Here is a 15,522-nt window from a genome sequence, read left to right on the forward strand (position 1 = left end):
TGATCCTGGACTGGAACCTGGGTTGGGGAAAAAAATGCCATAAAAAGCCTTTACTGGGACAATTGGCAAAATTTGAAAATAGACTCGTACAATAGGTAAAAGTTTTGATAGTTGTATTACAGTTGTGTTCTTGGGAGAAGCTAAAGTATTTAGGGATAAAGGAACATAGCATCTGCAATTTACTCTCATGTTCAGTAAAAACTAAAATATGTATGAATATATATAAATCAATAATATATAAAGAGAAAGCAAATGTTGCAAAATGTTAATTAGTTATGATTCTAGGGGAAGGATATGCTAGAGTTCATGGTACTATCCTTCTAGTTTTTCACTAGGTGTAAAAGTTTTTTAAAAATGAAGTTTTACAAGATATGGAAGCAACCTAAGTGTCCATCAACAGACGAATGGATAAAGAAGATGTGGTATATGTACACAATGGAATACTACTCAGCCATAAAAAAGAATGAAAATCTTGCCATTTGCAACAATATGGATGGTCCTAGAGGGTATTATGCTTAGTGAAATAAGTCAGAGAAATCAAATACTGTTGCTATCACTTATATGTGGAATCTAAAAAATAAAACAAATGGATGAATATCAAAAAATTAAGTTTTAAAGAACTACCAAGATTTTAAGTAAATGCCATTTTTCTTTCTTTTTTTCTAAATCAGAAAATAACATATACTCACTAAACTAGAGGTCTACGAATAAAGCAAAAATAAATAGCATTCCTCTATACTCTCACATAAGCAGAGTTAGAGTTTTGAATATATTTTCTCCACCTTTCACAAAACATATATTTAATCAGATATTAGGTCATTCTTTTTTTTTTTTTTTTTTTTTGAGGTACGCAGGCCTCTCACTGTTGTGGCCTCTCCCGTTGCAGAGCACAGGCTCCGGACTCACAGGCTCAGCGGCCATGGCTCACGGGCCCAGCCGCTCCACGGCATGTGGGATCTTCCCGGACCGGGTCACGAACCTCTGTCCCCTGCATCGGCAGGCGGACTCTCAACCACTGCGTCACCAGGGAAGCCCTTAGGTCATTCTTAAAGAGTTCCATGAGTGAGCTACCAACATATTAGTAAATGTTCCATCACTTCTAAAATTCATTGGCAAAAATGACCAAGTGACACAGGACTGAATCTATAAACTGGAAAAAATCCAGAGCTTATTACCTTTATCTTTTCACTGAGAAAACATCTAGCCACCAAGGCAATACATAGTTCATAAAGTATAACAAACATTCACATAAGAAATGCATATTTCCTTTCCAATAACTGCCAACCCCTAGCCAAAATTATTTACATCTTAAACGCATGTCAAGTCAGTAAGTGTGGGGATGCTTTGCAATAACTTACCATGTCTCTTTATCACGGACAGTCACTGATTAAATCAAGCTCCAAAGCTGAAACTGAGTTTCTGTTTTTCCTACTTAGAAGTTTATGAGGTATGCTCCTGCGGTTTACTGTAATCAACTCCAATTCTGAATGATACTCAGGTTAAATATCTACACAAGAGCAGGATTTGGCAGTTTCCAGTTCCTGTTTTCACCCCTGTGCTTTCCTATGTCATTTTCCTGGCTTTGTCAAAGACAGTCAAAAAAGGTATTGGGTATGGATGGGGGTGGAGTGAATGGGTTGCAATTATTGTCTTCCTATCAAAATCTATTTCATGTCTCATAAAGTCTTTCTCACATCCAACAATCACACAAGAACATGTTCATTGTACTGAAGTTGCATGATGCTTAAAAATATTTGAATATAAATACACTTCTTTGAATATAAATTTGATGGTACTGGTTTATTTTCTGCTCTTAGCTGGTCAACTAGAGGTTTCAGAGTTAAAAACTGGAGAACAGGGGGTCTGACCTGGGTTTCACCTGCCCCTACTGGGGCAGCTTAACATGTTTCTCAAAGCTGTATTTCTCAACCTGCAGAATGGGTACAATAATGCTGGCCTGTAAAGGGCTTAAGAGTTCACTAGATTAAAAAAACTAGGTTCAAGTCCACAGTAAGAAATGGTTTTATTATTTGGCTACTATTTAAAAAATTCGTTGATCAAGAAATGAGGGGAAGGAAACTTTTTCTACATAGTGCCCTTCGGTTTGGGGCACACATTGGCTTTAAAGGCTCTCACTTCTTAATGCTTTCCACAACCTACAGATACCCCCAAGGCAGAGTTATCTTAGTCTTTCTGACTTGGCTTCAACAATCGGAAACACAGATGGTGATTACACAGTCACACAGCAGTGCTGGGATGGAAGGCCACATAGTGCTTTCCACTTGGGTTTCCATCTCCAGTCAATTGCTATGGTTCACTGGTAGCAGTTAATGAAAAGAATGAAATCATTCAGGGAGGTTAAAAGATGTTTATGGAAAAGTTCACTTCAAAAAGATACTGAAAAGAACAATAAGAAGCCAAAACAGGACATAAGTAGAAATGACCAAAGCAAACTCCAGAGGGTAACTATTAAAAGTTATCAATGCCCTGAGCCCCTGCAGGTCAGCTCCACAACTAGCTTTATTGTGGAGTTTAGGTACCAAAAGGAATGTGGGGATGATGTGTCACTTTCCTAAGAAAGATAAAGGGCCTGTGTATACGTTTTGGGCTTGACTAGGACCAGCACAAATCCCAGACTCTGAAAGTTAAGACCTTTTTCCCATTTTACAACTAGGCCAGCTCTCTGTCTAGCATCTTTATTAAACAAAGTCCATCACTTTGGGCTTCAAGTAGAGGTGAAATGCAAGAAGCTGGTACTGCTTATATTTCAGTAGAAAAATAATGCTTTTTGTTTTTCAAAAGACAACTCCTGAGGACCACAAATTAATGGCCAGAAAATGGAAAGGGGATGAAAACTTTACACACTACTCTTTACTGACCCCTCTTGGCTGACCCAGGGAAAAGCCTGAAGCCTGGGAAGGCCTGAAAGCTCACCTCCCCTGGACGAGAGCTCAGAGAACATTCGGTCTTGCACACCATGGAAAGAAATCCTCTCAGTTCAGATGAGCCCGAGTAAAATTCAACCCCCAGCACACGTGGCATTGGTTCCTATTTATGGAGCTCCCAGAATGGAAACTGGGAAACGGCCTCACGGATCAACCCCAAGGGCTCTGCTAGGTCTCTGGCAGCCTGAGACCTCTGACTCTAGGTTGAAAAGCTTACATAAGTGCTATCGTGACCACTTCTGATAGCAGGAAAAGACCTTACCTCTTTCTCTATCTTGAGTAGCTTCTTTACAGCCACCTCCTTGTCCTGTGATATCCATCTGGCTCGATAGACACTCCCAAAACTTCCTCCACCGCAGTTTTCGAAAAACTGCAAGTCATCAAATTTAATTTGCACAAAGGAGGTACCGAGAGACGACATCTCATAATGACAAAGTATTATACTTCCACGAAATCTATAGAGGGAAAGGAAAAGAAAGTTGGATTAGAAACATATTAGAATGAAACTTCTGTATTCCACTTTAGCTAACGTATACCAAGTCCTGCAGCACTTCCAGAAAGGGCCTGATGACTTAGGAGGAAGAAAAGCAAGAGTATAAGCAAATCAACATGAAAACACTTACCCTGGCAGCCCATGCAAAATTCAACAGCAACTTGTCCAGACTCTGAAACACAGCTGTCCGCAGAGAAACGGCTCAGATTCCCACGCCCCCACTGACAAAGCCCGCAGCACCACTTCCTGCACATCCCAAGCAGCTCTGCCTAAAGGCTACTGTGTCACCAGGTCTCCTTCCCCAAAGCCCCAACAAATGGGAAGCATGCCCTCAGCAGCAGGCTTGCACAGCTCTTCTGGCATCTGAGGCACGCCATCTCCCCGTGTTGTGCTCACTTCACACAAAATATACATAACCTAAGCTTCTGAGCATGCTGGCGCAGGAGGGCCCAGATGCTGCAAACTGAACGCGCATTCAGTGTTGGGATTTCAAAGGCAAGCGGTCAGCTTCGGGATGGAAGAAGAGGTGGCCAAGTGTTTTGCAGAAGTGGCTCCCTGGATTGTATCCTGGAGCAGAACTTCATTAAAGAGCAGAAAATTTGCCCTTGATTACAGAATATATTGTCATCCAGAGAACTCTGCCAAGAATGTTTTTTAAAAAATATTATGCTTGTTTCCAGAGGAACTGATTACCTCTCCCAGAGATTATTACAGTGATATTTTCTGCAGTCTAAGGAGTTTTACTATTCTCCAGGTAAGGGGTCATTCTTCACACCCTATACCAAACCACAGATTAGCAGGAAAAACAAAACAAAAACATACAAGCAAGAAAACGAAGGTCTAAAATTTTGAACTTGCATGAAAAGCAGATGGATAAAAAAGTTTGTATACATATTCTTCCCAAACTGTAAATCAGAATCTTATAATGAGGGAGCAAAAAGACGAATCCATATGTACAGGACATTCTACAAAACAACTCCCCTGGGGTCCTCATAATTGTCAATGTCATGAAAGATTAAAAAAAAAAAAGCAGAGAAACTTACAGCACACAGAAGACTTAAATATGATGACTAAATGCAATGCATAATCACTGACTAGATTCTGGATCCCCCCACCAAAACTACAGAAGTTATTAAGATTTTAGGGAAATCTGAATATTAACTATATATTAGATAATATTATTTTATCCGTGGCAAGTAATGGTACTTTGGTTTTGTAGAAGGATGTCCTTGCTCTTGAAAGATATACTGGGTGATGTATTAAAGTATGATATCTCCAAGTTAATTTAAAATGGTTCAATTCCCCCTCACCCTCCGAAAAAAGTGAATGGGTATAGAAAGGGAGGAAGCAAAATGTTAAGAACTGGTGAATCTAGGTGAAAGTTACATGGGCGTTTTACTCCTCTTTCCATTTTTCTGTGGAGTTTGATTATTTTCCAAAGAAAAGGGTGGAGGGAGGCAGTTTGCACCTATATAGATTTGACAAAATTTCTTCTTAAACAACTTGCAGCTTTGCAGAGTGATGTACACAGTAAGCTCAGAGATCTTAACGCGCAGCCATCCCATTTTAGGAACATCAGGTCACTGAAGAATGCTGATTTCTTAACAGAAGCCAAACTCAGCTCTACTTTGGGAAGAAGGCAAGAGAGAGGATTGTTTATCCTCTGCACTTTAAAAGATAGCTTAGAGTCTACATAAATAAACATAGTATCCAGATACAGTCTGTACCTATTGGCAGGGGTGGGGTGTTCCATTTTCTCTTGGAGACATTCCTGCTATACCCTTCAACTTCAGGCAATCTAGCTGGAATAGCTGCTCTAGGCCAGACTTGACTGGGACTTCCCTTCCCCATCATCCTCAGCATTTCCTTCACCTTTTCCTCTGTGGGAACACCTGTCCTTGGATCTCCTGGCTTCTCTTTCTTGGTTTATTCCCTTACTTTGACAGTGTACCGTCTCCCATTAGCTACCTGAACAGAGTGCCCAGGATGCAATTTTTTGGGAGAATCTGTATGTCTTAAAATGTCTTGATTGGTAGTATGGAATTACAGATAGGAAATAATCTCCTTATAATTTCCAAAGCACAATATTACCTCATACCCATCTAGTTTCTAATGTGTCTGTAGAGCAGCCTGAAGCTGCTCTGGTTATTAATTCTTTTTACATTATTTTTTTCCTTTTTGAAAGCTTTTAGGACCTTGTAGTCATCCCTGGAATCCTGAAATTAATAGGATATGCTTAGAGGTGAGTCTTTTTCATTCATTGGTGGGATACTCAGTATACTCTCCATCTGTGACTCATGTCTTTTAATTCCAGGAAATTTCCTTGTGAGCTCCCTTCACCACTTATAGCCACTTTTACTTCTTGTCTCTTCCCTCCCCAGACATGCAGGAGGACTGATTTGCAGTTGCCAGTACACGCTTTCACATCTCCACACCTCTGCACGGGCTAGTGTCTCTGCTTAGAATGCCTTTCCCTGCCCAGTGATGTCCCTGACCACCTCCTCTGGGCCTCACGAGCAGAGTTAATTCTCCTTCTGTACCACAGCCCCTCTTTTTATCCGTTCATCATTCCCACTTACTTCCCACCAGACTACACATTCTTTAAAGGCAAGACACGTTTCTATTTACACCTGGATCTTCAGCACCTACTACGCAGCTAGGTGCATCACACCTTTCCCATTAAAAAGTATGTACTGAATGAATGAATGAATAAATAAACGAATAAATAATTTCTGGCTATTCCTGTTATGCCTTTTGCAGCTGGAAAGATTCCAATCAGATTAAGTAAAATCTGAGAACTATAGTTTTTATAAGTGGCCCCCAGAGGATTCTGAAGCAAATCCTGATTTGGAAACAGCTGCCTAGGCTTCTTGGGAGACTGAGAACAGTATATTTGGGCTCTTCAGGATTAGGTGTCTCTGAGTCTGGAGGAGGGGGAGAGGAGGAGGGGGAGGGAAGAAATCCTTCCAGAACAAACAGATCTGAACCAGGATGAGGTCAATATGAATAAGTCTGAACCCTCTGGTGCAGAGCAAGTCCAGGGAATGTGGATGAACTGAGGCAGGATCAGTCCCACTTGAAACTGACCTAGGGGTGCCAGAGGGAGGCTGACCTCTGAGAAGCAAAGTTCTCCAGGATCTTCACCGTGAGATGAGGCAACCAGTCAGCTCTTCCCAGAATCACTGTTACTCATCCTGCCTTTGGTGATACATCCTGCCTTTTGGAAACTGGCTATGTATGAACGGAACTATATAATTACTTGAGGGTTTTACTGAGACCATAAAAAATTAGGTCCCATCTGATTACCAAAGAGACTAACAATTCTAGAGTGTATGAATATAGGTTTTAACTCCAGTGAGCTTGGCAAAGCATCATGGACATAGCTGAAAAACCTGACTGAGATTCCCACTGCCATCTATGTGACTGTCTGACACAACATATATTTACTTTTCCCTTTGAGCTTTCTCTCCTTTAAAATCATTATTCTAAGAGGATCAACTTATGACCAGAAGAATGGATAAACTGAGCTACTGATTAACCATACTTCGAGCATCTTGGGGAAGCCTGCTACCTGATGAAATTATGTTCTAATTTTTCAGGTGTACTCTCCAATGAATAGACTAGAATTTAATAAGAGTCATCTATATAAATGTATTTACATAGTATACCCAATCAAATGATGTTTTCATCCCACCATGTTAAAACAATTGCTTTTACACAAGAAAGGCAATTTTTCTCCATGCAATAATTCCCAGTCCTAATTTTGTAGCATCCTAACTTTGGTTTCATAAACTCTCAAAGCTGTTTTAAATTTTAATGATAAGTATCTATCACAGAGCACTGAAGGGTAAGTTAGAACAGGGGTATCACAAAAATGTATAAGAGGGTGTCAGAACTCTGAAAATATTGAAAATCACTAACTCAGTGGTTGAATCCAATCATTTGAGTACTTGAGTAGTAAGACTAATTTTTTTTTTTTAAATTTTTAAAGATTTCCTTAGGAAACTGCCCGGCCGTCCAGTGGTTAGGACTCCGCACTTTCACTGCCCGGGTCCTGGGTTCAATCCCTGGTCGGAGAACTAACATCTTGCAAGCCACAGGGCATGGCCAAAAAGAAAAAAATTTCCTTACATTAAAATTTTAAAATATTTTTAAACTATTAATTACTGAAAGCATATATAGTACTATCAGGTAATTATCAAAAGTGGAACTATAGGGAGGAAGAAAAAAAACCTTATAGGGAGTATTACTTTACTTTTTAAAGTTTTTAGCTTTCCAATCCAAAAAAATGGACTTTTGCCCTGGATTTTAAAAAAAGAAAAAAAAAACCCACAAATTTAGAATTAGATAGATGTGAATTAGAACTCTGCCTCTACTTCTCAGTAACCTTGAATCAATCACTTTTCTCAGACCATGGCATTTCCAGACCCAATAAAGGAAATATCCATTCTGTCACCATGTGTCTCAAAATTGATAGTCCAAAAGCTATCAAGTTTGAACAGTATTATTTGACTTCTTTGATTTAAGTCTCACTTCCAAGTAACAGATATTTCAACACGGACACAGCATGATCCAGGGGAAAGACCCCAGTTCGATAGCTCTAGTAGCAAATCTGAACTGACTAGCTGCCAGGCCTTGGGCAGGGCACTGAGCCTCTCCGGCCTCAGCTTTCTCACTGGCAGTAATACCCATTCTGTGTAGTTGCTGAGAAGTGGGAGATGCTGTGAAAGGCCTTGCACAGTGCCCAGCACCCAGTATATAATACTCAATAAATGGAAACTATGGTTCTTTAATTATTTTAAGAAATCTTGATATCATATTTAACCATCTATTTTTTCAGCCTTTGTAGTTAGGTATGTTTTCCTCTCCTGTTTTCAGAATTGTTTTATATTATATCTTCATTAGTTTTGCAGAACAACTATAAATAATGTATTGTTGATCCTTAAATCCCTATTTTGTGAGCTTCCTTGTGTACGTTTTATTTTTTTTCCCTCACTCCTCTAGTTGCTGCTCTTGGTTTTGGCCATTTTTGCAAGATCTATCTTCTTAGTAATATAATTTTCTTTTAAACATTTTTTTCATAAGGAGAATATTTAAGTTATTAAAAGACAATACTTTTATTTTTTGGCACTTTTTAGATACTAGAGTTTCTGGGACCTATTTAGTCAATTATAGCCCTCACTTTGGAAGGGTCTTAGAGTATACATTTCTGTGGTGGCCATTATCTTCTTTCAGATCTTATCTACTGCATATCAAATAGACTCAAGATACTTGCAAATCTTAATTAAAAAAATTAAATCTACTTATAAAAGGATTAGCTTTATTAGAAAAGAACTTTGGACTTTTTCTGGATTTTTCTATCTTTTAGGTTTATACAGGCCTATTATTTCTCAACTCAGATCCTTTTCTACCCCTAATTTACACTACTCTTCTTCCTCTCTTCACAAAAGTTAAAAGTCTATTTTCTGATACAATATAGAAGAAAAAAATTCATTTGTTTTGTCATGACCTGAATATGACAAAAAAAACCCCAAAACCCTTCAGTAAATTCTTTTGCCAAGCTCACTGCCCTAATATTTATTTATGCTAGTATTATTTCAGCCTCCTTAACACAGATTAGTAAATAAACTAATAAAAATGTGCTTCATCACCATGTACATAAAAACAATACCACTTGGATTGCAGGTCTGCAATTATTTATTTTTTCTGCAAGTCTTATCTTCAAAAAAATGGGGAAAGCTCTGGTTTGATGTATTTGTTTATAACACCAAGGTCAAAGATTCAAAGATTCTGTTCCTGGGCAGGACTGCTGTTCTGCTATGATAGATAAGATCTGTAAGACTAGCTGGAGACTGGGTATGAATAGAACTAACTAGTATTGTGTCTATTGTAGCTACATCCTTCCTTCCTCCAAGGCTGCTACCACAAAGCAGACTGTCTTGTCTAGAATAGGTTGCTGGGCTCAGTGAAGAGGATCTTCAGTCATGGATATCTGAGAGAAGCCAACTTTAAGAGTCTAAAAAAACAGAAAAGCTATTGTTTCACTTTTTTTTTCCCCTCTCTCTTTTATCACACAAATAACATAGAACTCTCTAGTTAAAGCACAGATTAAAATTAAAATGAACTAGTTAAATGAGACATTATTAGTACTTTAATACTTCAGTTAATGAAAAGAGACTTCCATGACATACTTTTCTTGCCAGAAATGTTGTTATGAGAAGCAAAATAGAGGAGGAACAGGAATGTAGGGGGCAGGGGCACTTATGCCACAGAAATGCCATGTGTAAATGTGTCTGTGCTCAAACAAAAGCCCAACTAGGAAACTCGAAGTAGGTACAATCCAGGACATGGGTCACTGCAGGGGCTTCTCGTGTCGAATGATTAGAAGCTTCTAGCGTTGAATGACTGGAGGCATGAGGAAGAGAATGGGGCCAGAGTCTGACTAAAACAAAGGAGCATGGAGAGGGCACATTTCTATGGGCTGGCTGGAAGAGGAATACACAGGTGTTTGGGGATACGGGTGAGGGTAGGGGAGAAAGCCTGGTGAGTAAACACGGCTTATTCAGTCAGCAGGCCCATCCATCCCTAGATCCTGCTGCCACTCAGCTTTTATTTCTACTCTAGAACAGTTTGCTGTCAAACAGAAAGTATCTCACTTTCCTGGCTGCTAACAAACAGTACAATTTTGGACAAACCTAGAATGAAGGTTCCCTGAGAAAGGGAAATATGAGAGTTAAAAACTGGTAACCTTGATGTAACATGAAAAAAAAAAAAATGGGGACATTAAAACTAGATAAGACCAAAGGAAGACTCTGTAGTATGTATCACCGAGCCAGAGGCAACACTATCTGTGGACAAAAGTTACGGAAAGAATTCTGGGTTATTAGAGCTGCCTAACAAGGAAATATACCACCCTGTTTAGCAGTGAGTCCTCCATCACTGAGAGTGTTGAACGGGAGTGTGGGTAGGAGACAAGGAAAGCAGAATGACTCGTTTCACAAAGATCCACTCCAACCCTATGAGTACACCACGACTGACCTCTCCCTTCCCTTCTTAGGGATACAGTCATGAACCTGACACTGAGAGCCCCCTCGCTTGTGGAGGAACACAGTGATCAATACCAGCAATGGGGATAATGGAGATGACTGGGCATCCTCCTAAATTTCTCCTCCCAAATTGGCTGAGAAGGTGAGAGCCATATTTCAGACTTCTATCCTACAACTATCCTCCACCCCTCCTCTTGACTTCCAAAGCAAAGAGCTCTGCTGACCTCAAAAGCCACAGTATGACCACAGGAAAAAAAAAAAACTCTTTGGATGATGATCTACCCCCATTCTTTTCTCAGCATAATGGAATTGCATTACCCCGTGTGGCAGGCTGGTCTATGAAGCAGAATGGTGCCGGTACCATTTACCAGAACCAGGACCATGCTCCTCAAATGTGGGTTAGCCCACAGGTGGAGTACCCAGTTCTGAGCAGAAGATGTACGAATAAACACACGTCTTACATCAGCGATTTTACTTTTAAGATTTGGAGGAATAAACTTGCTTAATGTCTGTTTGTATTGGTTTGTTCAATAAAGTCAAACAGTACAGAAGACAATGCCAAAGTCACATGAATTTTTAAGATTAAATGCAAGATTCGAAAAAAAGTGCTTGCTTACACTAGGGGTATTTATGGCTATACTTACAGATCCCTGAAGGAATATATTCTTCCCCACTTTTGGTAGAAAAGTTTAATAAGCAAAGATTTACTCCATGACCTTTAGGCAGTGATCCTTGCCTTCTCTTTTTGGTTTTCCTCTATGGAAGTCCAGAGATGAGTCCACAGAGAAGAATGTTGGTCCCTGAAGGCAATCTGTGCTCAAAATCGGCTGTAAGAATGGTTCCAATGTTGGTCTTCTAGGTCATAATCTTACACCATTTCTACAGCTCCCAAACTGTTCAAATATAAATGCACTAATTTTCAGATTCTCCCCCCAAGAATATTACAAAGCTGTGTATAAACACAGAGGTACGCACAGAGCTGCTTTAGAAATCCTTATGCGCAAAGCAGGAGGATAGCTATGAAAACCTCCTAGCCCTACATACACACGTAAGTATGATTTGGGAACAGGGCAGGCTACCAAGGGCAAGCCTTAGCTGGGAACAGGTGAGACAGGCAGCTTTCTCTGTGTATAAATTGAGAGTGTGGAAAACCCCTTCTCTACCACTCAGTGATGGTGGCTAAAGTTCCTGGCACTGGCTCAAGCATTTCCATGTGCTGTCTCATATCCTTCTGCTTATGAAGCAGGGATTACTGTCCTCAGTTTGCATGTGAGGAAACTGAGGATCAACCGTGTAAAAGTTGCCCAAGCCAACTACCTATCTTAAAGTGACACAACTGAAATTCAAATTCAGGTCTGACTTCAAAGTCATATCATTTTTTCCACCATATCATGTCTTTTTTCCACTATATCATTCTGCCTCCTCCTTCTAATTTGCCTTTTTTTCTTTTAACAATCTCTTTTCTTATTATAGTAATTACTAGATTGCTTATCATCCACCTAAAGTTCAATTTGAGGCTTTAATGGGATGCCGGGGTTAGGGTGTCAAATGCGTGGCTGCTTTGTTCTCAAAGAATCTTCTACTGTGTTGGGATTACTTAACTGCTATTAGGGCATAATCGATGGTTCAGCTGTCTGTAGGAGGGTCTGACACAAAAGCACCCAGGTATCAGTCAAACCAATCTAAGCTCTAGCATTTATAGCTCTCTTTCCTTAACAGGTACAGTTTTATGGTCACAGCTGGAAGTTTGCTTATTTGTGTGTAGTGGGGCAAGGTTAACAGCCACAAAAGTAGCCTAAATCTTCCCTGCAGTAAGACCAAAAGGTGCCTTCACTGTTCCTATTACATGTAGATAGACAAGACACCCTCCCTGTCAATCTGTCCTGGGTAGAATAAAATGGAAAACAAGTGATCCAAATTGATTTTTATTTCCAGCATCTCTGGATACAGATATAAGGCTATCTTATTCCAAGAAGGCCTATATCACCACAAACATCCTTTTCTGGTTTTAAAAAAAAATCATTGATTCTCTCCTTTCTTTTTTCTGAATCCATCAATTTCTAAAATCAACTGTCCACTTTTCTCTTTCACTCCACACTAATAGTTTCACTCCATGTCTGACCCCTTTTCATGAAACATCACTGTAAGTTCTCCAGTGTTTTCTCTGATGACTAGATTATTCACTTCACGCCCCTGTTAACTCCTGTTTATAATTTTGTAGCCCTATCAGTTTCGCTGCTCATTCCGGATAGGCACTCAGCCAATATACTGCCAATAACACTCACTCTTGTGCTAACTTAAAATACACAGCTTAGCCTGCCAAGTTTCCTTATTTGGCAAGAAGGTCCCTGAGTTCCCAAGATCTTTGACCATCCATTTTTAGATCCAAATCCTCAGTGCTTAATATTTCTCTCTTTCTCTCTTTCTCTTTGATTTGTCCTTATGTGTTCCCCAAAAGAATAAGAAAAAGAGATCAATCATCTATTTGCTTTCCTAGACAAGAAAAAAATGTCCTTGCCATTATGGTCGTTTACTCTGGAATTATTACCACTAAAACTTTTGATATAAACAATATTTTCCAGTTTAAAAAAATTCCCATAATAATCTCAAAAAAGTTATAATAAAAATTAAATTCTGAAAGATTAAAATAAACAGTACACATTGCTCTAAAAGACCATGTTTCTTTATCTTAATTCTCTCTTTCCAAACAAACTAAATTCGCATTCATTTACAATCTCCCAAATCTCTCACTATTGTAGCAGGAACATAAAACAAAGGCTCCACAAATGACTAAAACTATAATTAAAATGCAGCCATCCCATATTTTTTGAAAATCAAAAAACGACATGAAATTTCATTGTGGAGATGAGCCTACTACAAAGAAGACACTAACTGTCTTGGATTGCTTGTTTATTTTTTGTCTAAATGTGTCTGTAGGTTTGGTTCCACTGAATCCTAGCTGTTCACTTCAACGTAGGTCAGGAAAGCAAGAAGGCTCTCCTAAAACAGCTTTAAGGTTAAAATATGGATATACTTTTAACAACCACCGTAGCTCAAAAATCATAGAATTAATTCTGTAAGTCCATTCTAATACACTATCGTACATAAGAAGCTGTTTATTGTAATATCACTGGAATAGGACACTAAATGATGTTGCTTTCATTATTAAAGAAACTAACAAAAATAGTAATTAAGTTTCCCCATAAACACTGCTTATCCAAGACCCAGAGTCGCATCAGAAACATACATTTTCAACAATCTAACGATTGCCCCATTTTGTAGGAAATTCAATGTCCTCCGGCCAGTTTTGGATTAAAGTTTGTGTGCAAGCTGTCAGGAGCAAGCGAGGGGTGGCGGCCGCCTCAGCCTTCACCTCCGTCCTGGTGCAGGACCCCGAGCCCAGGAACCCGGGGACGCCACCCGGTCGGCAAAGCGGCCACCCCGACGCCCGCGGAAGGCACGAGCTCCACGCTGCCCGGGGCAGTGCAGGAGCCGCCGCTCTGGGCGGGAGGCGAGCTCCCGGGACGGCCGGCAGGAAAGCAGAAGTTAGTGGCCTCTCCTCGCACGCAAGCACCTCTGCCGGGAAGCGGCCTGCACCCTGCGCTGATTTGGGAGATTCGCGCCTCGCCTCTCGAGAGACGCCCGGGTCACCCCCGGCGAGGCCGGCGCTCCACGTCCGGGCAGGGGAGCGGCGGCCGGGAGGCGCCGCCCGCCGGGGCCGAGACCACCGGAGTCTCTCCGGCTGCGCCCCGCTCTTCCCGGCGCCAACTTCTGCCTGGGACCCGTGCGAACTTCCCGAGCCGCTTCCCGGCCGCGCAAGGGCGCGGGAACCGGGGACGCCAGCTCCGTGTCAGGCAGGGGTGCTCCGTGGAGGCCCTGACCCCGGCAGGGCCTGGGCCCGCGACGCCAGGACGAGTCGCGATCGCGGCGGGCCTGCTCAGCACCCTCACCCCCGCAGCCTCTGGCCTGGCCCCTTACCTGGCTCCCGGGCCGGGCGCGAGCAGCAGCCGGGGGCGCCGAGGCCCCGCGCGCGGCGAGGGCAGGGGCGGCGGTCGGGGTTCGAGAGGACTGCGGCCGGGTCGGCTCCCACGCTTTCCGCCCGAGTCAGGAGTTGAACATTCCGCGTCTCCGCCCGCGCCAATGAGGAAGACAGTCACGGCAACAGCACCACCTACCTCTGAGCGCGGAACGGCCGGGCCTCCCTGTCCGCGCCCCACACGCCAGCCGGCCCGGCCGCAGCGCAGAAGCGCCAGACTGCGAGGCGGGGGCGGGCGCTCGGGCTCCCAGGCTGCACCCCGAGGGCACCTTGCGCCGCGCGCCCTGGGACCCTCCCAGGCCGCCGCACCCCACAGACCGCACCCCATACCGCGGGGACGCGGATAGAGGGGGTATGCCTCTGCCTCCCTTTGTGCCTTCCCATCTTTTTAACAAGTTAACACCACGTATTCCCTCAACTCATCCTTATCAACAAACATTTACTATGAAAAAGGCTCTGCGATACAAAGACACGGGAGGCTCCTTCGTGCCGTACAGATGTTATCTGCTTGGGAAGGGGACCGACCGACGTGTACAGATATTTCGGGGGAGGTAGGGCTGAAGGCTGCCTCAGTGGAACCATCAGTAGATACCTACGGAATTTTGAGGAAGGGTCATCGTCTGCTGCCCTGGTTGATGACTTTAGCAAAGCAGAGTTCAGATGAGACTAGAATCCGCTCCAGGTGTGAGCAAAAGGTGGCAATCAGTACTGGGGAGAGAAGTTATGGTCAGTGGGGAGGACGGTTCTGTGGAGGAAATGGGAGACGAGGTTCTAAAAGTATGGGAGGGGAAGGGTAAGCTGTGACAAAGTGAGAGAGTGGCATGGACATATAAACACTACCAAACGTAAAATAGATAGCTAGTGGGAAGCAGCCGCATAGCACAGGGAGATCAGCTCGGTGCTTTGTGACCACCTAGAGGGGTGGGATAGGGAGGGTGGGAGGGAGGGAGTCGCAAGAGGGAAGAGATATGGGAACATATGTATATGTATAACTGATTCACT

At 42.1% G+C, this 15,522-nt stretch overlaps 1 protein-coding gene across 4 annotated transcripts in view; it reads right to left on the reverse strand.

Moving 5' to 3' along the window:
- Nucleotides 1-14,750, reverse strand: part of MAP3K20 (mitogen-activated protein kinase kinase kinase 20) — a 176,259-nt gene extending 161,509 nt beyond the window's left edge. The window contains exons 1-2 of one of the 4 annotated variants that reach the window (XM_022570055.2): nucleotides 14,463-14,750; nucleotides 3,208-3,400 (exon numbers count right to left, since the gene is read on the reverse strand). In XM_022570055.2, the coding sequence (XP_022425763.1) occupies nucleotides 3,208-3,366 (159 nt within the window). In that variant the 5' untranslated portion in view covers nucleotides 3,367-3,400; nucleotides 14,463-14,750. Of the gene's footprint in view, nucleotides 1-3,207; nucleotides 3,401-14,462 lie in introns of those variants that run through there. The other 3 variants (XM_089916660.1, XM_030760385.2, XM_022570053.3) reach the window with 3 other exon arrangements.
- Between the last annotated feature and the right edge of the window lie 772 nt (nucleotides 14,751-15,522).

Source organism: Delphinapterus leucas, chromosome 8, assembly GCF_059928025.1.
Source record: "Delphinapterus leucas isolate spDelLeu-1000000601 "Yukka" chromosome 8, BTC_Dleu_Yukka2, whole genome shotgun sequence".
NCBI classification, from domain to species: Eukaryota; Metazoa; Chordata; class Mammalia; order Artiodactyla; family Monodontidae; genus Delphinapterus; species Delphinapterus leucas.